This window comes from Heptranchias perlo, chromosome 34, assembly GCF_035084215.1.
Source record: "Heptranchias perlo isolate sHepPer1 chromosome 34, sHepPer1.hap1, whole genome shotgun sequence".
Classification (NCBI taxonomy): domain Eukaryota; kingdom Metazoa; phylum Chordata; class Chondrichthyes; order Hexanchiformes; family Hexanchidae; genus Heptranchias; species Heptranchias perlo.
The window spans coordinates 3,793,898-3,818,612 of NC_090358.1; the positions used below are offsets into that span (position 1 = coordinate 3,793,898).

The 24,715-nt window shown below is 43.0% G+C and overlaps 1 protein-coding gene across 3 annotated transcripts in view; it reads left to right on the top strand.

The window, feature by feature from the left end:
* Positions 1-24,487, top strand: part of LOC137301716 (uveal autoantigen with coiled-coil domains and ankyrin repeats protein-like) — a 116,946-nt gene extending 92,459 nt beyond the window's left edge. For all 3 annotated transcript variants that reach the window (XM_067971301.1, XM_067971303.1, XM_067971302.1), the window contains 6 exons: positions 27-75; positions 1,688-1,740; positions 7,578-10,304; positions 13,433-13,582; positions 17,914-17,979; positions 21,884-24,487. In XM_067971301.1, the coding sequence (XP_067827402.1) occupies positions 27-75; positions 1,688-1,740; positions 7,578-10,304; positions 13,433-13,582; positions 17,914-17,979; positions 21,884-21,955 (3,117 nt within the window). In that variant the 3' untranslated portion in view covers positions 21,956-24,487. The remainder of the gene's footprint in view (positions 1-26; positions 76-1,687; positions 1,741-7,577; positions 10,305-13,432; positions 13,583-17,913; positions 17,980-21,883) is intronic.
* Positions 24,488-24,715: the final 228 nt, after the last annotated feature.

Here is a 24,715-nt window from a genome sequence, read left to right on the forward strand (position 1 = left end):
TGTGTGTTTTTTTATTGTTATTGCAGAGCGGGCATTTGTACGAACATATGACCGCTGGCATCCATATGGTGAAAGGTGGGAACAAAATTTTATAAATAGAAATATGTTTATATCGTGACATATCATTCTGTTGCACTCAAGATTCTTGCATTTGAAATAGTCAGCAGAAAAATGCAATGTTGAATGATCATTCTCACTGATGGTGACATCGATAAATCAGAAGTCGTTTGCATATCTGAATTAGTTTAGAGAGGGAGCCATTGTTCAGTATGTAACTGTAAAAATGATATATGTAAGGGAGTGATTCCAAGGCAGTAATCTCGTGTTGGGATATGATGGTAAAAACATCTCAATAAGATCCCTATTTTTGTAATCTCTCCAGTTATCTAATGTTCTCAAACTCAAGTGTTACGTTTTTAGCCCCTTGGTTGCAAGGCTGTATCCAATATTTCATGAATTGTTTTTTCTCTGAGCACTAATATTGAGCAAGATCTCCATGTTTTCAATCTAAAAGATGTTTGTGTATTTTGTGCTAATTGTCCAGAGCAAGTAATCTTGGTTTTGCTTAAGTTATTGTGCTTGTAATTTCAAGTAGTCTCATCTTTGATTAATTGTAAATTTCCTGACAGTTATCCGAGATTGATTTAATGCAGTTTATTTGTTTGTATGTATTGATATGTTAGGCATGACCCTGCATTGTCCCAATAGAAGTGTAAAGATGTGGAACTGGTAACAGGATGAAATAACAGCTGGTCTCAAGTCATTATCTGTCAGCTACTTTTTTTGAACTGGCTGAATCCAGAAAGGTCATTAATGCTTTCAAGCCTTCTATAGGGAAAATCATTTTTAAAGCACATCAAACCTTTTCCATTTGCACTGATGTGATATGGTGTGTCAGTTTTTCATCGAGGAATCAGGGACGTTTGATGCTGGAGAATTGAATACTTTCCCGTTGTAGGCATCCACTGTCCATATGGAGCATAAACCTTCCACTATGGCCCAACGATGCACCTACACTCCCACCTCCATAGTGCACCCCCAACATGTATCACTTTCTCTGTCGACACCTCCCCCATGGCCTTTTCAAGTGAGTTTGTCAATTAGTGCTGAATTAGGTATAGCATAGTCAAATTTTGTTTGATTACGCTCCTGTGTAGTGCCTTGGGACGTTTTACTATGTTAAAGGCGCTATATAAATGCAAGTTGTTTTGAGCTGTAGACTGGTGCATACTCAGAGCTGGATTAAGTCTGCCCCAAAATCATTTGCCACAAGCCCCGTACAGCCAGCAGATTTTCCTCCCTTCAGTCTGGGCTAAATTTGGACCCAGATTCCAGAAATGAAGGGCCAAAGTCCAATCCACTGCAGAATCCCCATTCCCTCAATTAATTTGCTGCTCAAAAGCATTTATGCAAAAATACAAAAGGATTTAACAAAATGTATTATGAATTCTTGGAATTCCTTCTGGACCAATTAAGTGCTGTGCAAAGAATATTGCTTCCTGATTGTACAACATTATTGTTTAATCTTGCTGCACTTTATATTACATAATTTAAAATTAGCAGTCCATGAAATGAACTGAATGTTCGGAAGAAGCTCAAGTTTAATTAAATGAAGAAAATAGCTTCATGGACACCGGATCAATGGATTAAATATTTGTTTTATGTTTCGTTTCCTATGAAAATTTAGTGAAAGAAGATATACCTGTTAAGCAAGCTAACTTCGCTGGCGTAGAATTACAGGTATTTGCTTTCTCCTGCCTGACTTATGTGTATAAACTTAATTTAAGGAATGTAATGCCAATTATGTAAAAACTTATTATCATAAGTATTTGTTTTTTTTTAAAAAGTGGTTCTGATTTAACATTATTTCTGTCTCCCAATCGTACGGAGAGAAAAGATAATCTGGTGAGAATGTTCTTGAAAGAATTACTGAGCATGCCTGTTTGAAGGAGTTGAATATCATTAGAGAGATGGCCATTGATCCCAGTATGATTTTAGCAGTTTATGGGAGGACGTGGATAATAGGTGTGTGGCACTTTCCGCAATGAGGATTCGAGCTGTAGAGTTTCTGGATTAACTGGAGTTTGTGAAGGGGGAGCCCAGGGGAAGGGAACATTAGAGAAGTCGGTTCCTGAGGTGATGAGAATTAAACTGGTTCTGCCTTCAGTGATGTGGTCAGCACGCAGATAAATAAATTGAAATAGCTAAAATAAATTGATTATAATTGTCAATATTTTATTTTAATTCGTCTTTACAGGTTATTTTCCATTCCTCCCACACTCCAAATTGGTAGTCACGAAGCAAAAAAAAATTAAAAAGGCGTACAGTATGCTGTGCATCATGTCCATCTCGCTAGATAGTGGCTAACTGTGAACACTTCCGAGCACCCCTGTTTGAAGTTCACGAGCAATGAACGTGAAATTTTTTGAATTGGGAACGTAGGAGCAGGAGGTGGACCATTCAGCCCCTCGAGCCTGTTCCACCATTCAGTGAGATCATGGCTGATCTGTATCCTAACTCCATCCACCCGCCTTCGCTCCCAATCCCTTAACATGCTTGGCTAGCAAAAATCTATCGATCTCAGATTTTAAATGATTAATTGAGCTAGCATCCACTGCTTTTTTGTGGGAGAAAGTTCCACACTGCTACCACCCTTTGCGTGAAGAAGTATTTCCTAATTTCTTTCCTGAATTTCCTGGCTCTGATTTTTAAGGTTTTGTCCTCTTCTCCTAGACTCCTCAACCAGCGGGAAAAGTTTCTCCATCTGCCTTTTATCATTCCCTTTCAAAATTCTGAAAACCTCAATCAAATCACCCCGTAACCATCTATATTCCAAGCTTAGTTTATGTAATCTCTCCGCCTAACCGAACCCTGGTAACGTTAGCACAAAATATATTTTATTTGTTTCAGCTAGGCTCAGGTGGTAACTCGCACATCTGAGTCAGTAAATTGTGAATTCAAACCCTATTCCAGGACTTGAGCTCAGGACTTAGGCTGACACTCCAGTGCGGTATTGAGGGAGCGGCGCACTGTTCGAGGTGCAGCCCTGTGGGAGGAGGCGATCGACCAAGGCTTCATCTGTCTCTGTTCCGGTGGCTCAGGTGGAATATCGAGGGTTCCCTAGCACTATTCAGAGAGCACTGCCATCGTGCCGGCCAACATTCCTCCCTCAATCAACATCACCAAAAATAAATTACTTGGTCATTGCTGCTGGGGAGATCTTTGTGTGCAAAAACCGCAGCCGCGTTAGAAGGATATGCTGATAGGTTGGATGAAGGAGGGAGAAGGCTTGTTTGGAACCGTCTCCGCTCTTCCTGGCCCCCTCCACCCTCACCAATGAAAAGTACGAGGAGCTCATGGATTTCTTTGTCACTAAGATCGAGATCATCCGATCAGCTGCCTCTGCTGCTTCCCCCCCTTTCCCTAGCCCATCAAGCCAAACTTCCCCTAAGGTTTCCCCTGCCCTAGCTCTGAACTCGCATCCTACTCTAGTTTCTTTCCTACGTCCCCTCACTCCCTCTTCGAGCTCATCTTGACCATGAGACCCACCTCCTGCTCCCTTGACCCTATTCCCACCAAACTGCTGACCACCCAACTTCCCTTCCTGGCCACATGTTAGCTGATATTGTTAACTGTTCCCTCTCCTCAGGTACTCTCCCCCTCCCCTTCAAATCTGCCGTCATCACGCCCCTCCTCAAAAAAAAAACTACCCTTGACCCCTCTGTCCTTGCAAACTACCGCCCCATCTCCAACTTCCCTTTCCTCTCCAAAGTCCTTGAACGTGTTGTCGCCTCCCAAATCCGTGCCCAACTTTCCTGCAACTCCATGTTTGAATCCCTCCAATCAGGTTTCCGCTCCTGTCACAGTGCTAAAATGGCCCTTATCAGAGTCACAAATGACATCCTATGTGACTGTGACCATGAGAAACTATCCCTCCTCGTCCTTCTCGGCCAGTCTGCAGCCTTTGACACGGTTGACCACACCATCCTTCTCCAACGCCTCTCCTCCTTTGTCCAGCTGGGTGGGACTGCACTCGCCTGGTTCCATTTCTATCTATCCAGTCGTAGCCAGAGAATCACTTGCAATGGCTTCTCTTCCTGCTCCCGCACCATTACCTCTGGAGTCCCCCAAGGATCTAACCTTGGCCCCCTCCTATTTCTCATCGATGTGCAGCCCCTCGGCGACGTCCTCTGAAAACATAACGTCATATTCCAGCTGACGACACCCAGCTGTACCTCTCTCGACCCCTCCACTGTCTCTCATTTGTCACGTTGCTTGTCCGACATCCATTACTGGATGTGTTTTAAAAAAATTTTAAAAAATTTCCTCCCACTAAATATTGGGAGGACCGAAGCCATTGTCTTTGGACCCCGCTGCAAACTCGTTCCCTAGCCACCGACTCCATCCTTTTCCTTGGCCACTGAGGCTGAACCAGACCGTTTGCAACCTTGGCGTCTTATTTGACCCTGAGATGAGCTTCTAATCACACATCCACTCAAGACCCCCTACTTCCACCCCTGTAACATCACCCGTCTCCACCCCTGCCTCACTTCATCTGGTGCTGAACCCTCATCCATGCCTTTGTTACTTCTAGACTCAACTATTGCAATGCTCTCCTGGCCGGCCTCCCATCTTCTACCCTCCATAAACTTGAGCTCATCCAAAACCCTGCTGCCCGTATCCTAACTCGCTCTAAGTCCCGTTTACCCATCAACCCTTGTGCTCGCTGACCAACATTGGCTCCCCGGTCTGGGAGTGCCTCGTTTTTAAAAAAATTCTCAGCCTTGTGTTCAAATCCCTCCATGGCCTCGCCCCTCCCTATCTCTGTAACCTCCTCCAGCCCTACAACTTGCCGAGATCTCTGCGCTCTTCCAGTTATTGCCTCTTGCGCATCCCCAATTTTAATCACTCCACCGTTGGCGGCCGTGCCTTCAGCTGCCTAAGCTCTGGAATTCCCTCCCTAAACCCCTCCACCTCTCTCCTCCTTTTAAGACGCTTCTTAAAACCTATCTCTTTGATCAAGCTTTTGGTCACCTGACCTAATACTCCTTATGTGGCTCGGTGCCAAATTTTGTCTGATCGCTCCTGTGAAGCGCCTTGGGACGTTTTACTACGTTATAAATGCAAGTTGTTGTTGTAAACACTGGCATGGACCCGTTGGAACAAACGGCGTGTTTCTGTGCTGTACGTTCTATGTAATTCTGTGCATTTGCCGACCTAATAGCAACTGAACTTCGAAAAGTAATTTGTTGAAGTGCTTTGAGATATTTTGAGCAATGTAAGGTGCTATGTAAATGCAAGTGCTTTTTAAATTAAAATGTTTCCCCTGAATCTGTGTACTAATGTAACAGGTAAAATTGTTGGCACTGCTGCTTTTGCATAGTCAGTGCCATGCTACACACTGTTGATGTGATCTCCTGGACTGGACTGATGATGCAGTAGTTTTGCTGTTTGATGCAGATTCCTGTGGAATCTATTATTTTTTGGGCATGGCAGGTTCAGAGTCACGATGCAGGGTTTAGGGAACCATGGGCCATTCTGCATGATGGGTTTATAGAATGATTAACTTCCTTTGATCCAGTTTCTCACTGTACTCCTCAGAGTACATAAATACTCATTGCTTTTTCTTTTCTCAAGGAGTGCAATTCACTTGCTGCAATCATTTCTACTTCAGCATCTGCTGGAGATCAGTAGGTTGAGACTCCTCCAGGTGAATAGATTGGCCTTGGTAACTTCCCATTAGCACCACGTGAGGTTAATTTATACTCCGTGTGGCTTTAGTGTTAGCTGTATGAGGGTAATTTATACACTGGAGATGTTTCTCTGTTCTTATAGTAAAGATCTGAAAAGGAAATAAAGATGAGCTAAGCCTGATATCACAAGTCAGTCTCTTTCCAGGTCAGTAATACAAGTTATTACCGACTCCACTTATTAATGCTGAAGGAATCCCATGTGCTAGTTAATATAAATGCTAAATGATATTCTGATAAAACCTAGTCTACTGTAGCTTGATGTTTCAAACTTAACATGGTGCTGTAACCACCTGCTACTAAGATATTTTCTTTCCAATGTGCACTGTACATAGAACACAAGAGTTTTTAGGCCATTAAGCAACAACATCATCCCAACTATTTGCTATCTCGTCATTTTTAAAAATTATTCGTTCATGGGATGTGGGCGAGGCTGGCATTTATTGCCCATCCCTAATTGCTCTTGAGAAGGTGGTGGTGAGCCGCCCTCTTGAACCGCCGCAGTCTGTGTGGTGAAGGTTCTCCCACAGTGCTGTTGGGTAGGGAGTTTCAGGATTTTGACCCAGCGACGATGAAGGAACGGCGATATATTTCCAAGTCGGGATGTTGTGAGACTTGGAGGGGAGCGTGCAGGTGGTGTTGTTCCCATGCGCCTGCTGCCCTTGTCCTTCTGGGTGGTATATTCCTTCTCTATAAGAAATACATCTAAATGCTTCTTGAACCAATTCACTTTAATGTGCTTCCCTGATAAATTATGGAAGTACCTATTACCCTTTGGGTTAAAATTTCTGACTGATTTCCCTTCTTACTCCTAACTCACTTGTGACCTCGGGCATTTGACCCCTTTGCCATAGTAAATGTGTTTACAGTGGTTATCCTCACAAAATAATCACCTGAGGGTAAGGCCATTTATTTGTGTCCAAATATTTGACTCAAAAAAATAATTCCAAGTTTAGATTTTTTTTTTTAACGTTTCATAGCAACTTCCTAATCAGTGTGACTGTCTTTATTCTGTTTCCTAAGCTTAAGGGCTGAGATGTGGCAATTTGGTGCTCAGTCCCTGCTGCTAACATCTTACCATTCCACAAAAAGTGAGCGATGTGTTGTTGGAGGGGGAGCTGAGGCTGTATAGAAAGTTGCACATTTCCATGGCCAGCCTTCAGCAATGACTTGCATTTATATATGGCTCCTCTTAATGCAGAAGAGGATCTTGAGGTGCTTCACAGTGGCAAAGAAGGAGAGACTAAGAGGGATGACAAAAAAAAACTCGAGTTGGGTTTTAAGGAGGTTCTTGGAGGAGGAGAAAATGAGAAGTGCAGGACTTAGACAGTAACTATAAGAGCACAGGATCCAGATGTTGAAAGAGAGGCTACCAGCGGTGGGGTGAAGGGAAGGTGGGCGGTCGCTGAAGAGGCTGGAGTTGGAGGAATAGAAAGTGTGATTGGGTGGGGAGGGGATGACTGTTGTAGAGCTGGAGGAGTTGACCAGAGATAGAAACACTCCGATTTGGTTCTTCACTGAGGGGTTGGTACATATCAGTGTCTCATACACCAGTAGGTATATAGGTAGTAAAATGCTCTTCTTAAAGAAAACGGGTGGCTTCCTGTTTTATTTTGTAATTAGTGATCGAACAAAATCACCTTCTCAGAAATCGTTTGTTATTTTGTTGGCGAGCTGTTTAATGAGGGAAACCTTTTTCCCTATTTTGTAGGAATAGGAATTTCAGGCCCAAAGCACTGTTTCTATAATAAGTGTATGCTAAAAGATCAAATTTGTTTCTTGAAGTTATTGCGTTAGTAATGGTCATTTTAATCCTTTATATTTCAGCATTCTTCCAAATCAGCAATTGGGTCAAGTGAAGTGTTACTGACGAGTCAAAGCATACCTGGTGCAAATGAAAATTTGAAGAAGGATTTAGAGACGATGAGAAGAAGGTTTGAGTTGGCGAAGAAAGAGATGGGCAGTCTCCAGCTGGAGTTGTCGAGCAGGATTAAGCAGTGCGAAGGTTTGAAGGACGAGTGCGACCGTGTGAAGCAGGAGTCGGACGAGCAGATAAAACAGCTGGAGGATGCTTTGAGTGATGTGCAAAAGCGAATGTTTGAGTCGGAAGGAAAAGTGAAGCTCCTCCAGGCTCATGTCATCGCGCTCAAAGATCACCTTTCGAAACAGGGGCCTGCGGGCACCAATCGGGTGGTGGAGGAACTTAAAAATCAGCTGAAGGATGTGAGATCGAAACATGAGGAAGCCGTGGCAGACGTGGAAAGGCTGCAAAACCAAATTAAGCTCGGCGTTTTATCAATACAAGAATCAGCTGAGATTAAGGATGTTGAAAGGTACAAGGAGGAGGTGAAGAGGCTGCAGAAGGCTTTAAGTACATCAGAGCAAAGGAAGCAAGAGGCAGAGAGAAGGATTGATGGATTCGAAAGTGAACTGAAGAACATGAAGAAGATGATATCGCAGTACGTACCGGCTGAAGAGTTTGAAAATATGAGGAATTCGTTCATCAATACTTTGGAAGAGAAAGAGAAGCAGGTGGTAGCAGTGAGAGGTAAATATGAAAGAGCCCAGATGGATGTTCTCCAACTGCAGAAAGGCCTGGAGAGAGAGAGGGCTCAGATAGCAGCATGTGTGAAGGTTGAACAGTATGAGATGTTGAAGAGCACCTTTGACAACCAGAGTGGAACACTAAAGAAGGAACTATCTGATGTAACCCAAAAGCATCAAAAACTGCAAAAGGAAAGTGAAGCTATTCAACATGAAAATGTTTGTGTCAAAGCTGAACTGGAAGACTTGAAACACAAGATTCGAGCTCAGTATGTACCTTTGAAAATACATGATGAAATGAAGTCTTCAATGAACCAAACTCTTCAGGACCTGAACAAGCAAATTTCTGAGTTGTCACGAAGATACAAGGAGGCTTTGAAAGAAACAGAGAGGTTGAAAGTTGAGAAGAACACTATAAGCGAAAATCTGAGTCGTGTGCAGACTCAGTACATGTCTCCAGAAAAGCACAAGGAGGAAATAACAACTCTGAATTCCATTGTTGGTAAATCGAAGAGAGAGTTGGAAGAACTCAACGAAAAGTACAGCCAGGCACAACAACAAGCAGAAAATGTACTCAAAGAAAATGCTGCCATGAAAGACTCATTGAAGAATAGATACGTGCCCTTGGACAGACACGAAGAGTTAAAAAACATGTTGAATACTACTTCAGAAAAAGCTAAGTTGGAACTGTCTCTAGTAACAAAGAAATGCAGTGAAGTGCAGGGTGAGATGGCAAGAGGTGAGCAAGAAAATAAACAGATAAAAGAACAGCTAGTTGTCCTTCAAGATCAAATGCAAAAAGAGTACATAACTCTTCAGCACCATGAAGAAATGAAGGCTGCCTTGAACAGAAGAGTGGAGGAACTTCAAACAAAAGTTGATGAGTCTCTGTCGAATTACAAGAAGGTTCAGGAAGAAGTTGTTGAGCTTCACAAAGAAAAGGAGTACCAGGTGAATGAACTTCACACACTACAAGAATCCCTCAAGTCACAGTTTGTTCCTGTGGAAAATTACGAAGAGACACGAAATAAATTTAATGTCGCAGCGAAAGAACTGAAGAACCAGTTGTTGGAGAAGACTCAGCAATGTTCTATGGTCCAGGAGGAAGCTGAGAGGTACAAGAAAGAGACTGAAGAGCTGATGAAAAAGGTCACACATTTGGAGGAAAACTTGGAACAAAATTACATTTCCAAAGATACGTATGAAGAAATGGAAAGCAAGTTTGTTAATGGTATGGGGGAAAAGGACAAGCATGTGGAAGAAGTGATGAAGAGGTATGCTGATGCTGAACTACAAAGTGAAAGATCACAGAAGGAAAATGCCAGGCTGAAATCAGACATCCAGGCATTAAAAGAGAAAATACAGTTACAGTACATTCCTGGTGAAGAGTTTGAAAGTATGAAAACATCACTGAACAACAGAGTTTTGGAGCTGCAGGAGGAAAAGGAGAAGATGATGAATTCTTGTGTACAGGAGCAGCAAAAAGTAGGAAACTTGCAGCTCCAATTAGATGATCAGAAGAAGAGTTCTCTACCACTTTTGCAACATACCCAATTGAAAGAGAAGATGGATGTGGATATTGTCAGGCTGAAGGGCCAGTTGAATGAGAAAGAGGAAGAAATAAAAGGAAAAGTTGCAGAAATTTCCAAGCTGCAAGGGGATACTGAAGCCATGACCAGAACGATTACAGAACTGAAAGCAAGAGAAGCATTTGACTTATCTGAGCGTGAAATGGTGACGAGCTCATTAAAGGCTCAGATCAACTCATTAAGTGAAGACTTGGCAAAGTTGAATGAGAAGCATGAGCAAATGTGTACTGAAGTGTTGCGTGCCAAAAAGGAAGAGATATCAGCAAAAGATGAAAAGGAGACCTTTCAATCAAGAAGCTTCAGCTTTGAACAAGAAATTAAGGAGCTTAAAAATAAATATGATGAGTCCATGGCAACGATCTTTGATCTGCAAAAAAGTATTCAGGAATCTGCCAAACAAATTGAGACTAAGGATAACAAGGTAATGTAAAATGAATGGTGCCTTACATTGAGATTTGGGGACTGCAGGTGTTTCCTCCTACATGGACAACAGAGTTGTTCATTTAAACCAGATGTTTCCACTTGTGGGGGAGACCAAAACTAGATGCCATAAATATAAGATGGTCACTAATAAATCCAATAAAGAACTCTTCTTTACCCAGAGAGCGGTTAGAACGTGGAACTCGTTACCACAAGGAATGGTTGAGGCGAATAGCATAGGTGGATTTAAGGGATGCTAGATAAACACATGAGGGAGAAAGGAATAGAAGGATATATTGATGGGGTGAGATAAAGTAAATAGAGTGGGAGGAAGCCAGTGTGGAGCATAAACACTGGCATACACCGGTTAGGCCGAATATGCTGTAAATGCTATCTAAATCGTTGGCCTTTCTAAGCTGACCAGTTTTGTCTGTTTTCAGCCCATGCTGAAAAGAGTATTATTACAGTAATAAAGTTACTGAAACATTGGGAGTAATTTGGGTCTACATATCTTGTTTTAGAGTTACCTGAAGGGGCAATGTGTGTGCTTTTAAGTACAGTAGCTAAGATGTTTGAGGGATAAAGTGAGTGTACAGTACGAACAACTTGCTGAATGAAACGGCCAGTGAGCATTTTGAGGATGGGATTCCAAGGTGTTGCCCTCAGGCTCCCCATTGACTCAATTACTCAGTGTTGCTTTGCATGTGTTTGCATTTTTAATACTTGCAGGAAAAGAAAGTTGAGCCAGACCTTGTTTGCAATTTATCCTTCAAGCCCCACTCCAGAGACTTGAGCACAAAATCTAGGCTGTCACACCCAGTGCAGTACTGAGAGAGTGCTGCACTGATGGAGGCGCCGTCTTTTGGATGAGACGTTGAACTGTGGCCCCGTCCGCCCTCTCTGGACGTAAAAGATCCACGGCACTATTTCGAAGGAGCTCTCCCCGGTGTCCCGGCCAATATTTATCCATCAACCAGCATCATAAAAAACAGATTTTCTGGTCATTATCACATTCCTGTTTGTGGGATCTTGCTGTGCCAAATTGGTTTCAGCTTTTCCTATGTTACAGTGACTACACTTCAAAAGTACTTCATTGGCTGTCAAGCGCTTTGGAACTTCCTACGGTAATAAAAGGCACTATAGAAATGAAAGTTCTTTCTTTCAGCCCCAGTGAGTTGTTCAGAGGGTCCAATGTATATCTGATTCAAAGTTGAGCTTACAGATATCACTTCCACTCTGATTCGTGATATGAGCCCTTGAGAGTGGTTAACGTAAAAGGGAATCCAAAAGTCTTCTACAGGCATGTAAACGGGTAGTAAGAGGTGCGGTGGGGCTGATTAGGGACCATAAAGGAGATCTATTCGTGGAGACAGAAGGGATGGCCGAGGTACTAAATGAGCACTTTGCATCTGTCTTTACCAAGGAAGAAGATGCTGCCAGAGCCTCAGTAAAGGAAGATATAGTTGAGATTCTGGGTGGGCTAAAAATTGTTAAAGAGGAGGTACTTGAAAGGCTAGCTGTACTTAAAGTAGATACATCACCCGGGTCGGATGGGATGCATCCTAGGTTGCTGAGGGAAGTAAGGGTGGAAATTGCGGAGGTACTGGCCATAATCTTCCAAACATCTGTGAATATGGGGGTGGTGCCAGAGAACTGGAGAATTGCAAATGTTACACCCTGTTCAAAAAAGGGTGTAAGGATAAACCGAGCAACTATAGGCCAGTCAGTTTAACCTCAATGGTGGGGAAACTTAGAAACGATAATCCGGGACGGAATTAACAGTCACTTGGACGAGTGTGGATTGATTTGGGAAAGCCAGCATAGATTTGTTAAAGGCAAATCGTGTTTAACCAACTTAATAAAGTTTTTTAATGAGGTAACAGAGAGGGTAGATGAGGGCAATGCAGTTGATGTGATGTATATGGACTTTCAAAAGGCGTTTGATGAAGTGCCGCACGGTAGGCTTATCGTCAAGATTGCGGCCCATGGAATAAAGGGGGCAGTAGCAACACGGATACAGAATTGGCAAAGTGACAGGAAACAGTAGTGGTGAATGGTTGTTTTTCGGACTGGAGGGAGGTGTACAGTGGTGTTCCCCAGGGGTCAGTGTTGGGACCACTGCTTTTCTTGATATATTTTAATGACTTGGACTTGGGTGTACAGGGCACAATTTTAAAATTTGCAGATGACACAAAACATGGAAGTGTAGTCAACAATGCGGAGGATAGTGATAGACTTCAAGAGAATATAGACAGGCTGGTGGCATGGGCGGATACGTGGCAGATGAAATTTAATGCAGAAAAATGCAAAGTGATGCATTTTGGTAGGAAGAATGAGGAGAGGCAATATAAACTAGAGGGCACAACTCTAAAAGGGGTACAGGAACAGAGAGATCTGGGGCTATATGTGCACAAATTGTTGAAGGTGGCAGGGCAGGTTGAGAAAGCGGTTTAAAAAAGCATACGGGATCCTGGGCTTTATAAATGGAGGCGTAGAGTACAAAAGTATGGAAGTTATGATGAACCTTTATAAAACACTGGTTCGGCCACAACTGGAGTATTGTGTCCAATTGGGCGCTCTGAGATGTAAAGGCCTTAGAGAGGGTGCAGAAGAGATTTACTAGAATGATTCCAGGGATGAGGGACTTTAGTTACGTGGATAGACTGGAGAAGCTGGGGTTGTTCTCCTTGGAACAGAGATGGTTGTGAGGAGATTTGATAGAGGTATTCAAAATCATGAAGGATCTAGACAGAGTAGATAGAGAGAAACTGTTCCCATTGGTGGAACGGTGAAGAACCAGAGGATATAGATTTAAGGTGATTGGTAAAAGAATCAAAGGTGACATGAGGAAAAACCTTTTTACACAGCAAGTGGTTAGGATCTGGAATGCACTGCCCGAGGGAGTGGTGGAGACAGATTCAATCATGGCCTTCAAAAGGGAACTGGATAAGTACTTGAAAGGAAAAAATTTGCAGGGCTACGGTGATAGGGCGGGGGAGTGGGACTAGCTGGATTGCTTTTGCGTAGAGCCGGCACGGACTCGATGGGCCGAATGGCCTCCTTCATGTTGTAACCTTTCTATGATTCTATGTGCAAATTGACAAAACTAATTTATTTTTCCCTCCATAGATAACAGAGCTGTTAAATGATGTAGAGAGACTAAAGCAGGCTTTGAATGGTCTCTCGCAGCTTTCGTACTCTGCCAATAACCCGAAGAGACCAAGCCAGCAGATGGAGGCTCTCCAGAATCAAATCAAAGACCTGCAGCAACAGCTGGCTGTAAGTTGACCAGATTTTGTACACATGTTGTGCCCACATCTTCTCAAACATACAGAGAATCCAGGGAGAGCCCTGCCATTTATATCGTGATCCATCACATCATAAAGAAGGGATTTTATCCTCACTGTGCTTTTCAGCAATGTTTTTTTTAATGGTAAGGTTGGAAAGAATTGTGGTTTTGTTTTCTGTTTAAATGTTTGTTTAAATTACAAGTACTAATGATATGACCAGAGGAGCTGGCTTGGGTGAGTTGCTTTTGCCCAGAATGTTTGAGTTCATCACTCAATATAGTAATTCAACTTCCCTCAATAACACTTCCTGGCTTGATGATGTCATCATGCATGTTCAAAAATTTTAATCATTATTTCTTTGAAAGTGATTTTGCTTTTGAGGAGAGTCTCAATGGTCAGAGCAGCTGTACATCAGGTTGGAGTGGTGGGCACTGCTGAAGACTGATGGGATCCAGGATCGATCCCCTGCTCTGCTGAGTTCCTAATTGCTGCTTTATCGAGAGACACCCTTGATTTTAAAATTCTTGTCCTTGTTTTCAAATCCTTCCAGGGTCTCGCCCCTCCCTATCTCTGTAACCTCCTCCAGCCCAACAACCCTCCAAGATCTCTGCGCTCCTCTGACTCTGGCCTCTTGGGCATCCCCAGTTTTAATCACCCCACCATTGGCGACTGTGCCTTCAGCTGCTTCGGTCCTAAGCTCTGGAATGTCCTCCATAAACCCCTCTACCTCTTTACCTCTATCTTCTCCTTTTAAGGCGCTCCTTAAAACCTACCTCAGTGACCACTTTTGATCACCTGTCCTAATATCACCTTATGTGGCTCAGTGTCAAATTTTGTTTGATAACGCTCCTGTGAAGCGTCTTGGGATGTTTTACTATGTTAAAGGCACTATATAAATACAAGTTGTTGGTGTTTATCACAGCAGGGAGACGCGCAGTGAAGGAAAATTAATCCCTCTGCAGGCAAGAAAGAAATGGCGGAAGTGTTGGGCTTGTTAAGAGTGGCATTACTCCCTAGGCCATGATTGGTTTACGGCCTAGAGCGAAAAGAAAATTAGAGTAAAATAAAGTTCTATTGGTGATATTTCCTTTTTTTAAAAAATGTTGTCTTGAATTCTAGGCATTCAATGGCCCTTTGACTCTGTTTACGCGTAGAGTTTATAAAACCATTTGTCAAGCAAAAAAAATAGTGGTAGGGGAGTGGGTGTCCATGGCAGGAAAGTGGCCTGGACTCCTGAGGAAAGGGAAATTACTGATTGGCTCCTTTGCACGGGGCCTAAGGTGATATGGCCGAGGTCTGTAGTGGGGGGGAGGATCTCTGAGGGAGGAGATGTGGCCTCTGGGCAAACTCCCAAGGCGGGGTACTGGCTGCACGTGGCAGGACAGGCACCTGTAATGGCGCAGGCTCCCACCGACCCCACGCAAATTTGGAATCCACAAACCGCAGCGGGGCCGACGTGGGCAGGCTTGGTCTCGCAGTGACTGTTGGAATCGTGGCCTGAGGATTTCCGGGACCCCTTACGTTGTACATACGATGCTTTCAGTTGCTATGCAGACGGTTGCACTACTCTTGAAATGAGCTCATCTGTTTGGGCGATCTGTCACCTTTTTAATTGAGAGTAAAATGATCTAAAAGGTTGAGTTAAAATGCTTACTTTGTGTGCTAACTGCAGTTTTAATTTGTAACAGCGATCCACCTGCGGTTCATTCTGTTTGTTTAAGTCGTAAGGACACAACTACAAACATTAAACTTTAATCAGCCAGCCTCCTAAGGTGTTACATTTCAAATATTAAATGAATTAAACAGTACTTGCACATTTTCAGAGTCTAGAGTTAAAGAGCAATTAATCTTTCTCAGGTATTCTGTTTATCTTGCTGTGCACCAGAGGAATATTAAATTCTCATGTTGAATATTACGGGTTTTTTTTCCCTGTAATGCATTAATGTCATCTTTCGTATCTGTTCAGAATGTGTTGCAGATAAAATGTAAAGTGGTTTGGTCTCCCTCGGGATCACAGTATCTTTCATGCACCAGAAATTATGCAATGCAGGATTAACTATATCTCACTGAGGGGCCATGCTATGCTGCTGCTGGTTAATTAATGGATTGAGATTTATTGTGGGTACACATTGGGGAATCGACTAAGTTAGTGAGTGATCCAAACCCCTCCATTCAGAAGCAGCAAAGGACCTCCTTGTATTAGCGAAACAAAACTTGATATTCGAGTGTCTCCTGCTGCGCCTCCTTAGGAGCCTGGGACAGTACAGGACTGGAGCAGACTCTGGTCCCAAAAACTAGCACCCCCTCAATTGCCACTCCTTCAGATATCTACCAAGTGCAGTACTGAGGGAGTGCCGCACTGTCGAAGGTGCCGTCTTTCGGATGAGACGTTAAACCGAGGCCCCGTCTGCCTCCTCGGGTGAATGTAAAAGATCCCATGGCACTATTTCAAAGAAGAGCAGGGGAGTTCTCCCCGGTGTCCCAGCCAATATTTATCCCCAAATCAACATCACTACAAAACAGATGATCTGGTCATTATCACATTGCTGTTCGTGGGATCTTGCTGTGTGCAAATTGGCTGCTGACTTTCCTACGTTTATAGCAGTGACTATACCTATATTTAATTGGCTGTAAAGCGCTTTGGGTTGTCCTGATGTGAAAGGCGCTATATAAATGCAAGATCTTCTTTCTTATCCAATTGACCGTTCCATTTTTTTTACACTCTGCTGCCCTCTACAGTCAATTCCACAAGTTCAACACCATCTGCGTAAAGTGGTTAAACCTGAACTATCTGCACACCTTCCCACTTCTGAGCTCGGCCTGTGCCCTCTGTTGCCAGAGTTTGTGACAACCTTGAACATATTATCAAGGTTCAATTTATCCCTTCCCATAAGAATCTCCTCAAATCTCTCAATCTAAAAATGAGAGCTGGGTCATTTAGGAGTGAAATCAGGAAGCAGTTTTTCACACAAAAGGTAGTGGAAATCTGGAACTCTTTCCCCACAAAAGGCTGCAGATGCTGGGGGTCAGTTGGAGCTTTCAAGACTGAGATCACTAGATTTTTGTTGGGTAAGGGTCTCTAGGGATATGGAGTTGAGGTACTAATCCCGCATGATCTAATTGAATGGCAGAACAGGCTCGAAGGGGCTGAATGGCCTCCCCCTGTTCCTATGTTTTATATCGGTTTGAGTACATAATTTAGAGATGTTCCCTTATCGCTATTAATTGTCCCCTGAGCTCCGTCGGCAGCGCTCTTCCCTCTGGGTCAGAAGGTTGTAGGTTCAATCCCCACCATGGACTTGAGCTCATAACCCAGGCTGACATTTCAGTCCAACACTCGGAGTGCTGCATTGGCGGAAAAGTAAGAAGAAGAAAAAAATTATTTTAAAATGTTAAAAACCTCCAGGAACAATTCATTACCTGTGGGAGTGAGGCTTCAGAGTTTCATTGTTCCCTTTCTGGGCCTCCCAAGGTTGAGTGGCATGTCAGGACCATAAATCTCATCAGTAACAGCATCCTTACCACGCGAGTCACCAGCCCTGAATGGCTGCGGCGAGATTAATTCGTATTAACGGCGTAAATCCAGCAATTTCGTGACACACAACAGGGAGACCTACGGCCAGATGGTCATTTTTGCGGTTTTGGAGAGGCAATTTGAGACGAATCGTAACTCACGGGGTATCTCTTCCTTGCCGCAAGTTGCTGGGTTTTTTTTTACACGATAATGGTGGGCGGTGTGAACTTGCTTTATTTTTCCAGCAATTTCTGGGCCATTGTTTCTTAATTCTGCAGTGGGATTGCGGGACTTTTTGTGCGTAAAGACTGAAGTCGATGAGCTGCGTGGATTAATGTGGGCCCTGTTGCTTTTATATTTAAAAAGAAGAGGAGGACTGATTATCACAAGGCTTAGAGTTTAAGTATGTTCCAAAGAGCTCAAATTTTGCTGTCCGCTATTAACCTTTTCATTCATCCCTTCTGATGGCTGCAAAATTGGTTCTTGGCGTCCATAATCCCCTGTTGGATGACACTTGACTTATCTGCCCCCTTGTTTTTAGATTATAGCCTCATGCTCGCTCCCAGATATCCATGAGTTTCTGTGCATTCATTTCAATGAGTACAGAACAAGCTGTACACTGTGCCTCTCATAAATGTTGCCGTGCTTTGTACGTCTTTGTGTTCAAATATCTCTAACAGCTATTGGCTTACTTTTTTTTTAAGAAGTGAGGATATTTTCATGTACTGGAGTAGAGACCATTTAATCACTGATAGTTTTTTGAAGTTTTAGTAAACTTTCACCATCGTCTTTCCCCTTCTCCATAGGATGCTGACAGGCAACATCGAGAGGTCATTGCAATTTATCGAACACACCTGCTCAATGCCGCACAGGTAGGTCAAATAACACCGCTAGAAGAAAAAGATTGCATGAAAGTCATTGCAAATAATCCAGAGAGCAGAGAACCTGATCAGTTGTTTTGTTCGAACCTTGTTTCTGGAGCGCTTCTAATTTTATGAAAAGATTCACAGTGTTGCGAAACGGTTCAATTAAACTTTGCAGCAAGTTATATTAATGTTTAACTGAAATTTAAAAAAATTTACTAGATGCTCACACCATTGGCCATGTGTGGTTTTCTCTGATCTGTGAGGTTCAGTTATCTCCGCATGTATGTAGTTGAGATCTGGGGCAAGATATTGTGCACAGAATGTGCATCAATTGAGATATTTGATATGGCATTCAAAGCGCTCTACAAGGCAATGAGCATGACTAAGGGTTATGTCTGCTGACTGTGCCTTAATCCTGTACCTCCACACGTGCCCGATGAAACAAGGAAGTTATGTTAAACCTTTATAAATCATTGGTTAGGCCCCAGCTCATAGAATCATAGAAATTTAAGGCACAGAAGGAGGCCGTTCGGCCCATCGTGTCCGTGCCGGCCGGATAAGAGCTATCCAGCCTAATCCTTCTTTCCAGCACTTGGTCTGTAGCCCTGTAGGCTACAGCACTTCAAGTGCATATCCAAGTATTTTTTAAATGTGATTTTAAAAAAAATTTGTTCATGGGATTTGGGCGTTGCTGGCGAGGCCGGCATTTATTGCCCATCCCTAATTGCCCTTGAGAAGGTGGTGGTGAGCTGTCTTCTTGAACCGCTGCAGTCCGTGTGGTGAAAGTTCTCCCACAGTGCTGTTGGGAAGGGAGTTCCAGGATTTTGACCCAGCGACGATGAAGGAACGGCGATATATTTCCAAGTCGGGATGGTGTGTGACCTGGAGGGGAACGTGCAGGTGCCTGCTGCCCTTGTCCTTCAAGATGGTAGAGGTCGGGGTGTTTAGGAGGTGTTGTCAAAGAAGCCATGGCGAGTTGATGCAGTGCATCCTGTGGCTGATACACAGTGAAGGTTTCTGCCTCTACCACTCTTTCAGGCAGTGAGTTCCAGACCCCCACCTCCCTCTGGGTGATAACATTTTTCCTCAGCTCCCCTCTGAACCTTCTACTGATTAATTTAAATCCATGCCTCCTGATTATTGACCTCTCTGCTAAGGGAAATAGGTCCTTCCTATCCACTCTATCTGGGCCCCTTCATAATTTTATATACCCCAATTAAATCTCCCCTCAGCCTCCTTTGTTCCAAAGAAAACAACCCCAGCCTATCCAATCTTTCCCCATAGCTAAAATTCTCCAATCCTGGCAACTTCCTCGTAAATCTCCTCTGTACCCCCTTTAGTGCAATCACATCTTTCCTGTAATATGGTGACCAGAAGTGTATGCAGTACTCAAACTGTGGCCTAACAAGTGTTTTATACAGTTCTAGCATAATCACCTTGCTCTTATATTCTGTGCCTCGGCTAATAAAGGAAAGTATCCCGTATGTCATTTTAACCCCCTTATCTACCTGTCCTGCTACCTCCAGGATCTGTGCACATGCACTCCAAGGTCCCTCTCTTCCTCTACACCTCTCAGTATCCTCCCATTTATTGTGTATTCCCTTGCCTTGTTTGCCCTCCCCAAATGCATTACCTTACATTTCTCCAGATTGAATTCCATTTGCCACTTTTCTGCCCACCTGACCAGTCCATTGATATCTTCCTGCAGTCTACAGCTTTCCTCCTCACTGTCAACCACACGGCCAATTTTTGTATCATCTGCAAACTTCTTAATCATGCTCCCTACATTTAAGTCTAAATCATTTATATATACCACAAAAAGCAAGGGACCTAGTACTGAGCCCTGCGGAACCCCACTGGAAACAGCCTTCCAGTCACAAAAACACCAGTCAACCATTACCCTTTGCTTCCTGCCACTGAGCCAATTTTGGTTCCAACTTGCCACTTTCCCTTGGATCCCAAGGGCTTTTACTTTTTTGACCAGTCTGCCATGTGGGACCTTGTCAAAAGCCTTGCTAAAATCCATGTAGATTACATCAAACGAGCTACCCTCATCGACCCTCCTTGCTAGCTCCTCAAAAAAAAAAAAATTCAATGAAGTTAGTCAGACACGACCTTCCCTTAACAAATCCACGCTGAATGTCCTTGATTAATCCGTGTCTTTCTAAGTGACGATTAATACTGTCCCTCAGAATTGTTTCCGTTAATTTGCCCACCACCGAGGTTAGGCTGACTGGCCTGTAATTACTCTGCCTATCCCTTTCTCCCTTTTTAAACAATGATAGCAGTCCACCAATCCTCCGGCCAGAAAGGATTGGAAAATGATGGTCAAAGCCACCGCTATTCCCTCCCTTGTTTCCTCGTCCTCTTTTGTGAAGACAGATGCAAAGTATTCATTAAGAACCATACCCATATCTTCTGCCTCCACACACAGGTTACTTTTTTGGTCTCTAATAGGCCCTACTCTTTCCTTACTCTTGCTCTTTCCGTATTTATAAAAATACATAGTATTATGGAGTGTTGTGTCCAATTCTGGGCCCACACTTCAGACAAGATGTCAAGGCCTTGGAGAGGAAGCAGAGGAGATTTACTAGAACGATACCAGGGATGAGGGACCTCAGTTATGTGGACAGACTATAGAAGCGGGGATTGATCCCCTTTAAAGCAGAGAAGGTTTAAGGGGAGATTTAATACAGGAGTTCAAAATTATATGGGGTTTTGATGGAGTCGATAGGGAGAAACTTTTTCCACTGTCGAGAGTCGGTAACCAGAAGACACACATTTAAGTTAATTGGAAAAAGAACCAGAGGCAGATTGCAAGGGGTGACCAAAAGTTTATGCAAATAGCTGGATTTTTGAGGGTCTTAAGAGGACAGCAGAGGGATTTAGGCAAGTAATTCCAGAGACTGGAATCTGCTAAATTCACTGCAAATGTGAAATAAGAGGATCAGTCAGGATTTGGTAAGGAGTTTGTCCTGTTCCTGATGGAAGCAAAGGCAATTCCAGACCCCATCACTTAAAGCGGCGTTCAATTGACGGTAAATCGTGAGAGAATATATTGCAGTAAGTGTTGAGTGTCTTTGTTTTAATGCTTTGAGCCAATCAATTCAAAAACATTTGAAAGGGCAAATGAAATAATATTGTTAAAACTGATACCGTTAATTGTACTTATTGCACAGAAAGCTTTGATGCCACGTATGGGTCTCTGAAATGTGCTGGCAGAGTACCAATGTTAACAGCATTACCCTTATGACTGGCGGCAACTTGTGAGCATTAAGATGACAAAGCTTCCACCTCCCAGACCTTGTCTCTGGCCACATACTCCCAACATTAGCAAAGGCGATGACCGCCAATGGACCTGTCGCTGCTGTAAATAGCCAGCGTGCGTAATGCGTTATAAGTGGCGTCTTTGTAATTGACTTCAACGGTAGTGGCAAATGGTTAGCGCTGTTTTCTCTGGAAGTGTCAGGAATCACTTCACGCAAAGGGTAGTGGAGATCTGGAACTCTTTTTTTTTTTTTCCCCCCTTTTTTGCCCCCCCCCCCAAAAAAAAAGCTGTTGCGGCTGGGGGGGGTCAATTGAAAATTTCAAAACTGAGATTGATAAAATTTTTGTTAGGCAAGGGTATTAAGGGGATATGGAACCAAGGCGGGTAGGTGGAGTTAAGATACAGATCAGCCATGATCTAATTGAACGTTGGAACAGGATCGAGGGGCTGAATGGCCACCTCCTGTTCCTGTGTTCCCGGTAAAGGCGGCTGACCTTGATGAGCATGGACAATATAAGTGGTGTGGACTGTACCTTTAAGATCGGCGACGCAGCTGCCTCTGAGAAGAAGCCAACGCCTGAGAGAAAATAACTGATGAGGGAGGGAAGTTGTTTAACTTTTTTTTTCCAATCTTTTTCTCAGGGTCACATGGATGAAGATGTACAAGCTGCCCTCTTACAGATTATTCGAATGCGTCAAGAGTTTGTGTGCTAGCAGACTTCCGGAGGCCAAATATTTACTATTGCTGTGTTAAAGAATGTAACCAGAATAATCGAAGCTTTGCTGTAGCATTTATGCCAGTGTCCTTAAATTCTTCGTCTGTTTATTTCTCCCCCCACCCCGGTATTAAAAAAAAAACACAGGTAAAGCCATTTCCAGTTCACATCTACCGACTCGTTATCAATTCCAGGTTTTCGTGTAAGAAGCAGTTTAACTTATTGGAACGTCACAAAATAAATGGCGCAGACTGACGTAAAGTTTCCGTCTGATGTCACCTGCCGTAACGCATACTTATATTGTCATTCATGTGGGCCTCACCCCAGACCTAAGACCTCTCTGACCACCTGGGAAAATTGTAACTACAAATCATATGGTTCTCACCCTCTGTCATTTGATATGTTATTGGACTAGGATTGTATTATGTTGTGACATTTACAGAACTTGAGTATGAAAAGTTACTGCAAAAACGCAATAACTGAATACCAACATAAGAATGCTTTTTTGTTTGCCTGTTAGCAGGGGTCCTGGGATTCAATGAGTTTAGAGTCCACAGGAAGTTTTCCACGCTTGCAACAAATTTAAGAACGGGCACAATTATTTTTCCAGACCAAACCTGCAGCAGCACAGACACGGCAAGGCCGCACTTTGTCTTTTATGAACCATCAGCAGTGGTGATATACCTGCTCATTTTGGCGTTCAGCAGTGCGCACTGACCCTTGACATCAGGGTCAGAGTACGGAGAGGTGCGGTTGCCACCTGCTTGGTTTTTGTGAATTGGCCATCTGGAAATTTTTAAATGGTCGCCAAAAGTTTGCTCTTCATAAAAAAAAAGCCATTTTTTCCCCACTCCTGTGTCCTGTGATGTGGAGACGATTTTTGAGATTTTTGAGCAAAGTTAACGTTAGAAGGCAGCATGTCTGTCAGCGACTGTAAAAAGAAAAGCTAGGTTAATGTCAGAGGTGTTCACCCTTTCTCACAACTTTCGATGAAGGATAGAACACCTGAACGTTAACTTTTCTCTTTCATCTGCTGACGAGCAGGCTGTGTGGCTCCAGCATTTTCTGTTTTTTATTTCAGATCTCCAGCAGTTTTTTTTTGGACTTTTTTTAAAAATCAAAACTTGAGCGCTGATCCCACAACCGTTCTGATCCGACCCACTTGTCTTGCCCTGTGTTTGATCGGAGTCTCGACAGCGTGGCTGTTCTGTAGTGACCCATTGTGTCTCTGTCCCTCGATGCGAAGGGGCAGGAAAGGAGGGACCATAGATCACAGCTCCTGTGCAAACACCATGTGTTTGTGTCCAAGCTTGTGATCGTTGCATTAAGGCCATTGCTGTCATTCGAAATAAAGTAGAATGGGTTCTCTTTCAAATTATGTACCCAAAAATTATTTTAATTGCTGGAGAATTAGACAAAATGTTCCCAAAGAATCCCAGGAACCCTGTTTTTGGTTCGAAAGCTTGGAAGCAGAGAATGGAAAAGATTGTTTATATAAGAAAAGCTTCCAACGACCTGGACTTGACATAGAAAAATCTGGTTGTTTTCATACCAGCATTTTATTATTTTTAAAAAGACTACAGCCTTGAAATTATGTTGTACAACCATTTGTGTAATCAACACCTAAAGCATTTGTGTGAAATTCCTTTGATATTAAGAGGGGTCACCCATTTAAAAATAAAGGGTTAATGCCACCATTAAAATGGGTGACAAAGCAATTTCAAAATGAACGCATTGTGTTCCTACCGTAACGCTCACATGGTGTAATTTCAGTGCCTACTCGTAATTCCAGATTAAGGCAAACTGCAGTGTAGAGTTTTCTCGATAGTGTTACTTGGCTGGCCAAGTTTAAGTTCTAATTTAACTAAGTTAACCAAAGTGCTTTCTTTTTGCAGCAAACTAATGTAGTTTGTAGATTTGCACCAGGTTCCTGCTGTACTTTATTATCTCTTAATGCAGTTGAAAGAACTATTTTTCCAGTAGAACTTTATAGAACTGAGTTACAGTGGTATTTCTCAGCTGGACTGGTCTATGCTATTGTTTTTGTTACTGAATAATATTGGGTAATGACGGTATACATCATTTTATTCCTCATAGACAAATGGTTATCAATTTATATTGTGACTGGAACAAACGTTATGTGAATGAATATCATTTATCTAATTGTAGACCTAGCTGTTTATGATCGTTGAACCTCATTATAATGCACTCCTCTCTCAGACCCACCCCCGTCCTAGCGTTATAATCAGTAAAGGAGCTGAGGGCTCTGGTGGAAACCCCTGGTGAAGGGAGCGATCAAGTTTGTTTGTAACGGAGAAAGAAAATCCACTCATTAAAAATGATCGTGTTTACAGAGATTTACAGACCTGTGAAACTGGTGACTGATGTGCTTTGCCATAGAAAAGGACTTTTGTTCATTTATGTGTCGAATCAATCTGTAGGCACCTGAAAATCTGGCCAAAAATGAAAGTAAATCCAGATATTGACCGGATAAAACAATTGTGTACGTACATAAAATGTCTATATTTTTCTTCCCTCTTTAGATGGTTCTTGTTTTGCACACCATTTCCAGATCTAGATAGTGGGCAGGCAATCTGTGGTCAGGTCTCTTGCACTAACCCCCTGTAATCACACACCCGAGGAGTGCCTGATAATGTAGATACGGGTGCCTTTTTGTTTTTCAGTTTGCCCCCTCCCCTTTGGTGCTTGTAGTTGGCACCTCATGTTATATCATGCCCCCCCGCCCCCCCAGCGACTG